Source organism: Bufo gargarizans, chromosome 6, assembly GCF_014858855.1.
Source record: "Bufo gargarizans isolate SCDJY-AF-19 chromosome 6, ASM1485885v1, whole genome shotgun sequence".
In the NCBI taxonomy this organism is placed as follows: Eukaryota; Metazoa; Chordata; class Amphibia; order Anura; family Bufonidae; genus Bufo; species Bufo gargarizans.
In genome coordinates this window covers 122981385-122995015 of record NC_058085.1, presented here as the reverse complement: position 1 = coordinate 122995015, position 13631 = coordinate 122981385, and the positions used below count along the sequence as shown (strand labels likewise).

The 13631-nt window shown below is 49.2% G+C and overlaps 1 protein-coding gene across 1 annotated transcript; it reads right to left on the bottom strand.

Annotated features, from left to right (window-relative positions):
* Positions 1 to 1608: 1608 nt before the first annotated feature.
* On the bottom strand, positions 1609 to 9303 carry LOC122942017. Its single transcript, XM_044299512.1, has 3 exons — positions 9298 to 9303; positions 3803 to 4154; positions 1609 to 3094 (listed from the first exon to the last, which is right to left on the bottom strand). The coding sequence occupies exons 1-3, from the start codon at positions 9301 to 9303 to the stop codon at positions 1842 to 1844; spliced, it is 1611 nt and encodes a 536-aa protein (XP_044155447.1). The 3' UTR covers positions 1609 to 1841.
* Positions 9304 to 13631: the final 4328 nt, after the last annotated feature.

The window sequence follows — 13631 nt, the reverse complement described above, 5'->3', positions numbered from 1 at the left end:
TTTGTCGCACGTTTTTACGCGCGTTTTTTGCAATAGTAAACGCGCGTTTGACGCGCGTTTGTGTGATTGACTGCAGTGTCCTATGGCCACAAACGCGCGTCAAAACGCCCCAAAGAAGCTCAAGAACTTTTTTGAGCGTAGGACGCTGTAAAACGCTCAAGTGTGAACCAGGGCCATAGGGAAGCATTGGTTTTCATGTGTTGAGCGTTTTACAGCGCGTTTGAATGCGCTGTAAAACGCTCAAGTGGGAACCCAGCCTTATAGACCCTTGAGACTCTATTACCACTACTATCAACATAAGGTCATCTAGAGAAACAGCAGCTTTTTAAAAAAAAAAAATTTTTCCTTTAGGTATTAGAGCAATCAAATGAAAGTTATGTTTTAACATAAGGGTCAGAAACAGGGTTTTGTTTAGCCTCTTGGTTATTAGTTTTTCTATGTAAGTTCTCTGGATCAATGAGATTTTTTCCCTGTATGGTTTTTATATGGAGAGCAATGTCCAGTGATAACAGAGAGGACTATACTGTATATTGTACGGGATGGTGCAGGGGTTATACTGTATATTGTACGGGATGGTGCAGGGGTTATACTGTATATTGTACGGGATGGTGCAGGGGTTATACTGTATTGTACGGGATGGCGCAGAGGTTTTTATGCTCTTTGATGTGACAATTATCTTAGGTTTTCCTATCGCCCACCTTTGATGGCGCTGTATTCATATTTTTTGGGGAGTGGACATGGGTGCGGGGGGGCCGGGGCGGGTGTCCCTGAATGGCAGTTTGGAAATGTGGTCACCCTAGTGTAGTGGGGGCGGTGATCAGGCAGTCCGCGGCTCGGGCCTGGCTGGGGGGAAGGAAGCCAACAGGAAGGAGGAGCTGTAGTAGGAGCAGGCGGGCCTACATGACATGAGGTAGGCGGTGGAGCCGTGGAGGGGGCCGGAACGGGGGCGTAGCGGAGGCGGAGCCATGCTGGCACCACTGCCGCATTGCGTGCAGCCTGCAGGAAATATTTCCTCCGGCTCCACCTCCTAGAGTCCTAGTAACTAGAGGGAGGAGGACTCAGGAGGCGGATTCAGGAGGTAGAGGGGGCGGGGACGGGGACGGGGGGGTTACCTGTTGTGGAGTGGAGAGTGGATGGACTAGGGAGGGTCCCACCGGCCGCACTGGCGCCAGTCAGATTCGGGGCTATGCGGTTGATATGCTAATCTGACAGTGACTGCCCAAAACCAGTCTGGACTGTCTGGCTGAGTAGAGCAGGCGGCGGCGGCGCAGCTGTCAGATCAGACTCAGAGAAAGTGAGAGAGGGGAACCCACCTCACAGTCACTCCAGAGTCCAGTCCAGTCCTCAGCTCAGTCTCCCACCGCCCTGAGCAGTTTCACACTTGCGGCAGGACGGATCCGACAGGCTGTTCACCATGTCGGATCCGTCCTGCCGCAAGTGTGAAACTGCTCAGGGCGGTGGGAGATCTAGGATGGGTGTTTGGGTGGGAGCTCTGGAAGGGGTGGTGGGAGGTCTGATAGATATGTGGGGGGGGCCCATAATTTTTTTTTGCTATGGGGCCCATGCATTTCTAGCTACGCCCCTGATTTAGACAGTGATGAGGGAAGAGGAAGTGGGAAGGAGGGGGTAGGGAGGGGGAATCACATGCCCAAAGCTTTATTGAGAGGACAAATGCAAACGGGGGGAGAGGGGGAAGGAGAGGGGTTTAGTCCTCTTCTTCTTAGTCAACGTCCGAGATGTTGTAGTCCCGCAACAGACTATGGATAAGTCTGCGGCAGTCCAGGACGGACTTGTTCTCCCTCCTGAGGATGAGCCGGTTCCTAGCAAACCAAATAGCGTCCTTAAAACAGTTCATAAGGCGCCAGGCCTCCTGGATGGCTCCAACAGTATGAATCCCAGGAAATAGTCCATACAGCACCGAAGTGCATTGCAGGCTGTTTTCTGGGTACAGAGTCTTTGAGTTCATGTTCCAGGGTGTCCAACAGGCGCTGTGCAAAGGGGCACTCCCAAAACAGGTGATAAGATGTTTCCTCCACGAAAGGGCACCTGGGGCAGTACCTGGTTTTGCACAGATTGTGGGCATGCATGAATGACCGGATGGGCAGTCCGCCCTGAATGGCCATCCATGACAAGTCCTTATGCCCGTTGGTCAACCTGTTTGACGACACATTAGTCCAAACTGTCTCTACGGTGTCGTCCTGGATCCCTGGAATTGACTCCACCATGTCCTTTGCTCTGATGAGTTTGTGGATAGTTTTTGGCTTCCACAAGTCGGGTTTGAGGCCCTCCAACTGGTGTTCCCTCACAAACCTAACGACGTCCCCGTAGAACCAGGGAGCAAGCCAGTTGTAAGGTATGGAGCTGTCCCACTTGTCCCAGCCCAGTCCCCTCCAGAGGGGCAGGAGGAAAAAGCGAGACATAGCCTTGCCCGCAGAGCCGTTAGCAGTTCTCAGAGTCCGACGAACGCTGTCACAAACAAAGGCGATCCGCAGTAAAGGGGGCAGGTCCGGTATGCCCTTTCCGCCCTTGCGGGGCTCTTTGTACATGATGGCTCGTTTCACTCTGTCCATCTTAGATCCCCAGATGAAGCGAAACACTGTCCTGGTGATGGCCCTGGAAACGGTGGCAAGAAGGGGCCATGCCTGTGCGGTGTACTGTAGCACGGGCAGAACTTCATTACGCAGGACGAGTGCTTTCCCTTCGATCGTGAGGTGTCTAAGGCTCCACAGTCCAATTCTTTGATTCACCTTGGCCAAGCGTTCTTCCCAAGACTTGAGGGCTGCGCCTTCCTTCCCGAACCAGACTCCCAGAATTTTGATGAAGCCCGATTTGGTGGTAAATGGGAAGGGGGCAGAAGAGGCCAGTTGCCAGTCCCCGAAGAGCATGGCTTCTGACTTGCCGCAGTTGACTTTGGCCCCTGAAGCTTGTCCGAACTCCTCGCAGGTCTGGACGAGTGCAGTCACCGAATGCCGGTCGGCGCAGAAGATGGTCACGTCGTTCATGTACAGCGAGCACTTGACCTCGTAGTGTCCAGGTCTTGGTGCGGTGATCCCTCTGATCTCCCCATTCTGTCGGATAGCCTCCTCGAAGGATTCTATAACACAAACAAAAAGGAGAGGTGAAAGAGGGCAGCCTTGCCTGACCCCAGAGAGGACAGGGAAGGGGTCAGTCTTCCAACCGTTCACCAACACCGTGCTGCAAATATCAAGGTACATTAGGTCAACAAAAGAACAGAACCTCCTGCCTAGACCTAGCCTGCGCAGCGCCTTGCCCATAAACTCGTGAGAGACCCGGTCGAATGCCTTCTCCTAGTCCAGGCTGACCAGGGCGGCATGAACACGGCGGTCCTGGATGTAGTGCACCGTGTCTCTCACAAGAGCGAGGCTGTCTGCGATCCTGCGGCTGGGGATGCCGCAGGTCTGGTCCGGGTGGACGATTCCGCCGATGACGACCTTTAGCCGGTTGCCCAGTACCTTGGCGAGGATCTTGTCGTCCACGTTCAGGAGAGAGATGGGACGCCAGTTTTTCAGGTCACATCTCTCCCCCTTCCACTTATACAGGATCGTGATCATTCCTTCCCTCAAGGATGGGGGCATTGTACCCTCCACCACCATCTCCTCATAGAGTTCCAACAGGTCCGGACAGATCAGGTCCCCCAGCGCTACATAGAGCTCTGCTGGGAGGCCGTCACTGCCCGGGGTCCTGCCGGACCTAAAGGATCTAGCTGCAGAGAGCACCTCCCCCACCGTCAGAGGGTCATCCATGGCATCTGCACCTGCTGGATTAAGATGGTTAGTGATACCTGACAGGAATTTATCGGCGGCCTTCTGGTCGGTGTTCCTCAGGGAGTAGAGGTCGCTGTAGTAGTCTGTGACGACTCCCATTACTTCCTCCTTCCCCGAACGCATGTTGCCGTCTTTGTCTCGAAGTTCGTTCAGGGGCGCGTGGCCGGCGCGGAGTTTCCTGAAAAAGAACGAGTTACACTTCTCATCCATATCCAGGTTTTCCACTTTGGAACGGAAGACGATTAGCCTTTTCAAGCTCTTTTTGGCCCCCTCCAGCTCCTCTCTAACGCTCCAGCCGCACCGGTGAAGGTCTTGCAGGGACCGCAGCTCACGCTGCAGCGCTCTGAAGGCCCTCTTCTTCTCACACGCCTGGTGTGGACAGAGCAAAAGGGTACATACCACACCAATCTGCTTCCACTTGCAAGAGGAAGTGACCAGAACAGAGAGGAGGTATATGTGACCTTCAGGATTTGCTGCACCGCCCCTATCCTGTCTAAGGCCTCTTTCACACTTGCGTTGTCCGGATCCGGCGTGTACTCCACTTGCCGGAATTACACGCCGGATCCGGAAAAACGCAAGTGTACTGAAAGCATTTGAAGACGGATCCGTCTTCAAAATGCTTTCAGTGTTACTATGGCACCCAGGACGCTATTAAAGTCCTGGTTGCCATAGTAGTAGTGGGGAGCGGGGGAGCGGCATACTTACAGTCCGTGCGGCTCCCGGGGCGCTCCAGAATGACGTCAGAGCGCCCCATGCGCATGGATCATGTGATCCATGCGATCACGTCATCCATGCGCCTGGGGCGCCCTGACGTCACTCTGGAGCGCCCCGGGAGCCGCACGGATGGTAAGTATGCTGCTCCCCGCTCCCCACTACAGTTTACCATGGCTGCCAGGACTTTAGCGTCCCGGCAGCCATGGTAACCATTGAGAAAAAGCTAAACGTCGCATCCGGCAATGCGCCGAAACGACGTTTAGCTTAAGGCCGGATCCGGATCAATGCCTTTCAATGGGCATTCATTCCGGATCCGGCCTTGCGGCAAGTGTTCCGGATTTTTGGCCGGAGCAAAAAGCGCAGCATGCTGCGCTATTTGCTGCGGCCAAAAAACGTTCCGTTCCGGAATGGAAGACATCCTGATGCATCCTGAAGGACGGACTGTCCATTCAGAATGCATTAGGATAATCCTGATCAGTATTCTTCCGGCATAGAGCCCCGACGACGGAACTCTATGCCGGAAGACTATAACGCAGGTGTGAAAGGGCCCTAAGGAGGATCCCCAGTGAATTAACCCTTAATGACCCTAATCTGCAACCTACTTAACCATTACTGAGATGGGGCCAGATTCCTAAATCCCCCTAAGGGGAAAAGGGGGGAGGGGGGAGGACCATCAGTCCCTGAGCACCCTCCCTATACAGTCGGGCGCTTTCCAGTATGGCCGCCGACCTGTGATGGCTTGTCTCAAGTCTTATTGCCCTTCTGTCCTGACTGTCTGCTGGAGCTCGCAGGTACTTCTCAGGGGTTAACCCTTTGCAAGATGCAGTTTTCTGCCTCCTTACTGAGCCTTTCTACTGGAATTGAAGCTGTCAGTATTATATGTCTGCTTATAGAACACAAGCTCCATTGCTGTTTGCAGAGTTATACCTGAAGAATTAACTCCTTCCTGTCGAGTATTATATGTCTGCTTATAGAGCTCAAATACCAAGGCTATTTGCAGAATTAAGGTGTATGCAGACTTAACTACTACATATTTTTTAACACATATACAGCACTTTTAGTGCTGTATATGTGTTAATCTGCTGTAGCAGAGTATGCAGCATTGATTAACCCTTTGTTTCCTAAGTATTCTAGCTACTAAAACACATTCTGATGTTATTTTCTCTTTCATATAGATGCCTTCCTCTCAGCAGGAAAAGGAGAAGTAAAACCAGGCTCACACCTGAAGTCTGCCTACAGTGTCAGTCTCCTGACAAGGTCTCCTCTGTCTGTTCTGCTCCAGGATTTCTTGGTTTAAAAGCAAACTAAACTCTGTGTTTGAGGAGATTCAACCTGCACATAAATATAAGAGACCGAGGAAAGGGTCACGTGATTCATCTCCGCAGCCATTATCCTCTGAGGTCTCTATGCATCTGAATAATCTGATGACTTAGACTCAGATGACCAAGAGGAGTTGTTTCTCCTTCAGAAGGACACATTACATGAACTTTGAACTTACAAAAAATAAAAATAAAGTCCAAGAGCTATAGTATTCTATTTTCCTCCTACTCAAGGCAGCTTCAGAATTCCTCTATGATGCCCCTTTTAGGCCCCATGCACACGGCCGTGTTTCACAGCCGTGTGCGGGCCGTGGAACCGCGGCCTGGATCCCTCCTGAGAGCAGGAGCGCACGGCGTCACTGGTTGCTTTGACGCCGTGCGCTCCCTGCTGCCGCCGCAATACAGTAATACACTGGTATGATCTATACCAGTGTATTACTGTACTGTGCCGGCAGCAGGGAGCGCACGGCGTCATAGCAACCAGTGACGCCGTGCGCTCCTGCTCTCAGGAGGGATCCAGGCCGCGGTTCCACGGCCCGCACACGGCTGTGAAACACGGCCGTGTGCATGGGGCCTTAGAATGTGAGAGGTTCTGCTCCAGGGCTGTGGCCCTGTCCAACTCTCAGATGTTCTTTATGGATCAAACAATGGCCTGGGGATATTTTAGAAAAATAAATAAACAAATACATTTCTGTAACCTGTCCTTTCATCCAGGGCACAGGTTCGATCCACAGTTGGACTAGATATTGAAAGCCCTGAATGAGAGAAAAGGAGCTAAATTTCCATATTTAAAAAGGTTTTTAGATTTTCCAACAACAAAGAAGATTTAGATACAAAAGAAAAGGCTCACCATTCAAGAAAAGGGGCAGCAATAAAAAATCTGCTGATCTATGACACCAATCCTTCAGGGCCTCCTGTAGGCCCGATCTACAAAAATACAGTTCATCTCTCCTCTACAGGACAAGTTCACAGTAATAAGGATTAAGTAGCCGGTGGTGCCCAGACTATTCCCCTTCCTCCTAACCAGCAGCACAAGTGGGGGATTTGCCCCTGTGAAGCTGGTCATGACAGGCAGAATTTTTATTGAACAAAAAAATCTCTGCCAAGTATCATTAATTAATTAATTGATGCCACCCCTATATAACCCACCCCTTGTCTGGACGGGGTTGCTTTTTTTCTGTCCTGTGGACTGGAAATGGACAGGCCAAACTCCCTTTGGAGTTTCCCCTTGTAGGGTTGATTATATTTAGATTTGGTTTACATTGTTGTTTTGTTTTACAGGTCCGGTGCCTGCTGCTGCAGACAATGGATCCCGGCCAGGATAGCGGAGGACCGTCCGCTTCAGTTTTTCTTCTCCTTCTCCTTCCCCCTCCGGTGCTTATAGTACTTACCCTGCTCTTATCGGGCGCTAGTGCAGCGTTCGCTCATACTCTGTCTCCCTCTGCCATTCTCGCGAGACCGAAAGTGCATCATTCGCATCACTTCCGGTCTCGGACGCCATTCGTGCGCTCTGAAAACAAAAATAGAAGCTGAGTCCGCTGGTGTTCTTACCCTCAGCGGCACAGGGTGTTACATTGGGGTATCTTTAGTTTGATAAGAATCCAACAAATAATTAGTTTACTTCCAGGGGGTTGGGGCGTGCCCTATCGCCTTATTTAAACCTCCAGGTGCTAGAGGTCAGAGTTGCACTCAGTCTTGTGTGAAACTGACGTCTGTGGATCGAGTGGTGTTTTTGTCTCTCTCCAGCATGTCGATTAATCCAGATCCTTCTATGCCCTCTTTTGGTAAGGTGGAGGTCATTTTTTTCCTAATGCGAGTTGAATTGCACCTAATATTAATAGGCTTATTATTATTCCTAGGGAAGTCTATGCACAAGCAGAGACATCTGTCTTGTTCCAACTGTAGCACCCCCTTACCTGATGGATATGAGTTCCACCGCTGCCCAGGTTGTCGACCCAGACCAGCGAATCCAGAGCCTACTGTGGTGGAGATGTTCTCCTGGATGAAAGAATTCAATCATGGACATCTCCATCGCACAGATAAAAGGTGCAGTCTCTAACAAGAGACCTAGACAGGTCTCTCTCAGGACGTCGTGTCCATAGAAGATAATTCTTCCTCTGAAGAGGACGCGGCCTTTCTTTTTCCGGCCAAAAAAACTTATTACGCTCCATCAGGTCAAGGGACCAGGATGTTGAGCATGGGGAAGCTCCACAATCCACCTCTAGGGGGCCAAGGGCCTTCAAAATGGACGAGTCTTTGAAAAAACTGATGGCCATTGAATGGAAACACCCGGAAAAAGGTCCGGTCCTGACAAAAAGATTTAAATTAATGTTTCCCCTGCAGGAGGAAGATTCGCAAGGTTGGTTTCCGCCTCCTAAAGTGGATATGGCAATATCTAAGCTCTCTAGGAGAACTTTAGTTCCCTCTGACGATGGAAGTAATTTAAAAGTACCCCTAGACAGATGAGCAGAATGCTCGCTCAGACGTAACTACACTGCTGCTGCCGCCTCTGCCTCTGTGGCTATTGCCGCCAGTGAAGTCTCAAATTTCGTCCGCGCCCGCACACTCAGAATCCAGTCTGATCTGGATTCTGGGGTTGCCAGAGACGATATCCTAGACCAGATCAAGACTCTTTTGTAGGGGATAGATTTTTTGCCTGACGCATCCCAGCAGCAGCTAAAATTAGCGGCTAAATCTATAGCACTTTCTTCGGCCAGCAGACGTCCTCTTTGGTTGAAGCCATGGGCAGCAGACAACACGTCGAAATTCAACCTCTGCTCCCTTCCCTATGAGCCGGGTAGGCTATTCGGTTCTGAGCTGGATCGCTTAATGGAGGACCTCGCTGATAAAAAGGGGAAGTCCCTTCCTCAACAGTCCTTTCGGGGTCGAGGAAGAGGTATACCAGCAAGGTTCCAGAGGGGAGACAGGACCCAGAGGCGCCCTGAAGGAAATAAGAGGTCGCGGTCGTGGAAACCGCAGGGCTGAACCATGACTCTCAGCAGCCTGACAGCTTCCCGTCCCCAGCCGCTGTTCTAGCCCCAAACCCTCAGTTCAATCCTCCAGTGGGAGGTCGTTTAAGTTTATTTCAAGTTTTTTGGAATAAAAAAATTCCAGACCCGTGGGTGTTAGAGGTCATAGCATCAGGCTACAAGATCGACTTTATTTCTCTACCTCAGGAGAGGTTCATCCTGACAAGAGTTTTGACTCCCAACAGGCAGTTAGTCCTGGAGGATTCGGTACGGCACTACGTACAAAAGGGGGCACTGGAGGAACTTCCGCCGCGCGAGCAAGGTCGGGGAGTTTATTCTCCTATTTTTCTGGTCCCAAAGCCATCAGGGGATTGGCGTATGATCATCGACCTACGCTATTTAAACCTTTTTATCAAAAAGAAGTGTTTCCGGATGGAAACCATTCGTTCAGTTCTAAACATCCTGAAACCAGGAGATATGAAAGTGACGATAGATCTGAAGGATGCTTACCTTCATGTTCCCATCTATCCAGCGCGCAAAAAATACCTCAGAGTTGCGGTGACCATAGGCGGTGTAGTGAAGCACTACCAATTTGCTGTGTTGCCCTTCGGCATCTCCTTTGCCCCGCACACCTTTACAATGGTGGCGGCTCCTGTTGTCGTGCATTTAAGGCTTCTAGGGTTAGAGGTCGTCCCCTATTTAGACGACTGGCTGCTATAAGCCGCCTCCGCAGTCGTCCTGCAGACTCACCCTCAGCAAGTTTTCCACACTCTGCAGACTCTAGGTTGGCTTTAAACTGGGACAAGTCACAGTTGATCCCATCCACCACGAGAACATTCCTAGGGTTTGTGATCGACTCACAGCGGATGATCCTGTTCCTGTCGCCACAGAGGAAAGACAGAGTAATAAAAGTGGTAGAGTTTCTACTTCCACCCAGACGGGTGTCTATCATGGTTCTCATGAGGATGTTAGGCCACATGTCAGCATCTGCGGAGGCAGTTCCGTGGGCCTTATGGCATCTACGCCCACTTCAGGAAGAAGTGTTAACGGTTTGGAGTCGCAAGCCAAAGGTCTTGGACCGGATGCACTCCCTGTCTGTAAAAGCCCGTTCTTCACTCAAGTGGTGGAGTAACCTAACAGATGGGAGGTCCTTGATCCAACCGCGTTGGATTACGTTGACCACAGATGCCTCCCTTCTAGGTTGGGGAGCCCATCTGGAGGTCAATCCAGTACAAGGTACCTGGAGTTCTCAGGAGAGACTCCTCTCTTACAATTTGAGGGAGTTGAGAGCGGTCAGACTAGCCCTCAATCATTTTGCTCCTCTCATCCACAGTCAAGCGGTGAGAGTCCGGACCGACAACACAACAGTGGTAGCTTACCTAAACAGACAGGGAGGAACGAGATCCCAGACTCTTCTGAGGGAGGTAGGACTAATTCTCGTTTGGGCAGAGACCAACCTATCCCACTTAGTGGCGGTTCATATCAGAGAAGACCTCAATGTAGTGGTAGATCGCCTAAGTCGGGGCATTCCCGTTCCAGGGGAATGGTCATTGAACAAGAACATCTTTTCCAGGATTGTCCAGCGTTGGGGTACTCCAGAGATCGATCTGATGGCAACTCGTTTGAACACCAAGGTGAACAGGTTCTGCTCCCTTTACAAGGAGGACATCCCCGTAGCGATAGACGCTCTGTCCATAACTTGGAGGTTCAGGCTGGCTTATGTGTTCCCTCCAATTTCCATGATACCAAGGGTATTAATGAAGATCAAGCAAGACCAGACCTCAGTGATAGCCATCATATCATTCTGGCCAAAGAGGTCTTGGTTCACCCAGCTCATGCAGATGAGCCATGGCACATATTGGAGACTTCCCCTAATACAGGACCTAGTGTATCAGAACACAGGTCCCTGTCTAGATCTCAGGAGGCTCAGTCTGACAGCCTGGAGATTAACAGGTCCCTTCTAGATGCTAGAGGGTTATCTGCGGAGGTCTTGAGAACAATCTCGCACTCCCGGGCGGAGTCCACAAACAGAAAATACTCCAAGATATACAAGATTTTCATTCTATGGTGTACTGAGAGAGAGGTAGTTCCCCCAGATCCTCCTCTCTTTGCGATCCTACAGTTCCTTCAGGATGGTCTAGACAAGGGTCTAAGCCCATCTACGCTCAGAGCTCACATCTCTGCTTTGTCGGCATGTATTGGTAGGCCGATTTCTCAAGACCACCTAATAAGGAGGCTCCTTAATGGAGCTCAGAGACTAAAACCTAGCATCCTGAGACCAACCCCTGAGTGGGATCTAGCAATAGTGCTAAAAGGGTTGTGTCGTCCCCCCCCCCCTCCTTTGAGCCATTAGAGGAGGTAGACTTGAGATCCCTATCCCTTAAAGTCACCTTTCTATTAGCCATTACCTCGGCTAAAAGAATTGGGGAACTTCAAGCTCTAGAAGCGGCAGAGCCATACCTAACTTTCCTCCAGGACAGGGTCCTGTTGAGGTTCCTGCCAACCTTTCTGCCGAAGGAGCCTTTATTTGCAAATATTAACCAGACGATAACATTACCAAAGTTTTCCCCTGTTCCAACGTCTCCAGAGGAGGAAAAGTTACTCACCCTGGACATTCTAAGGGTTCTAAAAATATATTTGCACAGAACCGCGGACTTCAGAAGATCTGAGAATCTCCTTCTAGCCTACTCAGGAAAAAACAGAGGGCTTAAAACCTCCAAGCCAACTTTTAGTAGGTGGATCAAAGACACTATCCGTCTGACCTTTCTGTCACAAAATCTGTCACCGCCATCATTTGTATCTGCACATTCGACCAGGGCAGTATCCACGTCGTATGCTGAAAGGAAGTTAATTCCTTTATACCAGATTTGCGCTGCCGCCTCTTGGAGTTCCCAGAACACCTTCATTTCTCACTACCGTATAGATTCAAGGCGAGCAGAAGGAGCTGCCTTTGGACACTCTGTTCTAAGTGCTGAACTCCCTTAGAGTGAGGGAAATTATTTGTTTGTATAGATGCTCACACGAAGATTTTTTTGCCCTCCCAAATTTGTGTAAGGTCCTTGCTACTTCCCCACTTGTGCTGCTGGTTAGGACTAAAGGGAAGCATCAATTTTGACGTAAATTTGTTTTCCCTTAGTCCTAACAGCAGTATACACATTTCCCATCCTCTGGGTTGTGTGGATTACTTGTTAAAGAAAGCAACCCTGTCCAGACAAGGGGCGGGTTATATAGGGGTGGCATCAATTAATTAATTAATGATACTTGGCAGAGATTTTTTTGTTCAATAAAAACTCTGCCTTTCCTGACCAGCTTCACAGGGGCAAACCCCCAACTTGTGCTGCTGGACTAAGGGAAAACAAATTTACGTCAAAATTTACGCTTCTTACAATGGGTTCAAAAGTCAGCCTTAACCCTTTCATGACCAAGGGTCATTGATGCCCCAGTGTCCAGGTAAAAATTTACAAATCTGACATGTATCACTTTATGTGGTAATAGCTTTGGAACACTTTTATTTATCCAAGCCATTCTGAGATTGTTTTCTTGTGACACATTGTACTTCATGATTTGGAGTCAATATATTTCACCTTTATTTATGAAAAAATCCCAAATTTACCAAAAATTTTGCCATTTTTAAAATTTCTATTTCTCTGCTTCTAAAACAGAAAGTAATACCTCATAAAATATTTATTACTTAACATTCCCATATGTCTACTTTATGTTGACATCATTTTGGAAATGTCATTTGTTAGAACATTAGAAGGCTAGAAGTTTAGAAGCAATTCTTAAAAAATTTCTGAAATTTTGTAAGAAAATTTCCAAAACCCACTTTTTGAGGACCAGTTCAGGTCTGAAGTCACTTTGTGAGGTCTAAATAGTGGAAACCCCTCATAAATAATCCCATTGTAGAAACTACACCCCCCAAGTTACTCAAAACTGATTTTGCAAACTTTATTAACCCTTTAGGCAGGGCTGGCCAACCTGAGGCTCTCCAGCTGTTGCAAAACTACAACTCCCAGCATGCCTAGACTGCTTACAGCTACCAGTCTACAGCAGGGCATGGTGGGAATTGTAGTTTTACAACAGCTGGAGAGCCACAGGTTGGCCAGCCCTGCCTTTAGGTGTTCCACAAGAATTAAAGGAAAATGGAGATGAAATTTCTAAATTTAACTTTTTTGGCAGATTTTCCATTTTATTTTATTTTTTTCTTTAACAAATTGAGGGTTAACAGCCAAACAAAACTCAATATTTAATACCCAGATTCTGCAGTTTAGGCCTCATGCACACGACCGTAGTTATAGTCCGCATCCAAGCCGCAGTTTTTGCGGCTCGAATGCAGACCCAAACACTTTAATGGGGGCCGCAAAAGATGTAGACAGCACTCTGTGCACTGTTCCGAGGCCCCGCAAAAAAAATCTAGCATTTCCTATTCTTGTCTGTTTTGCAGACAAGAATAGGCATGTCTACAATGGGCCGCCAGTTACGTTCTGCAAATTGTGGGAGGCAAACGGGTGGCTTCCGTTTTTTGCGGATCCGCGGTTTGCGGAACGCATATAACGGCATGGTCGCGTGCATGAGGCCTCACAGAAACACCCCACATGTGGTCGTAAACTGATGTAAGGGCGCACGGCAGGGTGCAGAAGGAAAGGACTGCTGCATGGTTTTTGGAAGGCAGATTTTGCTGGACTGGTTTTAGATGCCATGTCCCATTTAAAGCCCCCCTGATGCACCCTTACAGTAGAAACTCCCCAAAAGTGACCCTATTTTGGAAACTAGGGGATTAGGTGCCAGTTTTATTGGTACTATTTTGGGGTACATATGATTTTTTTATTAGCTCTTTATTAAGT

What these genes read in the sequence shown, in the direction of transcription:
- LOC122942017 (XM_044299512.1), bottom strand. An exon ending in CGCCGATAAATTCCTGTCAG is followed by an intron (nt 3,095 to 3,802) that starts GTATCACTAACC and finishes TTTGTGTTATAG; the next exon opens with AATCCTTCGAGGAGGCTATC.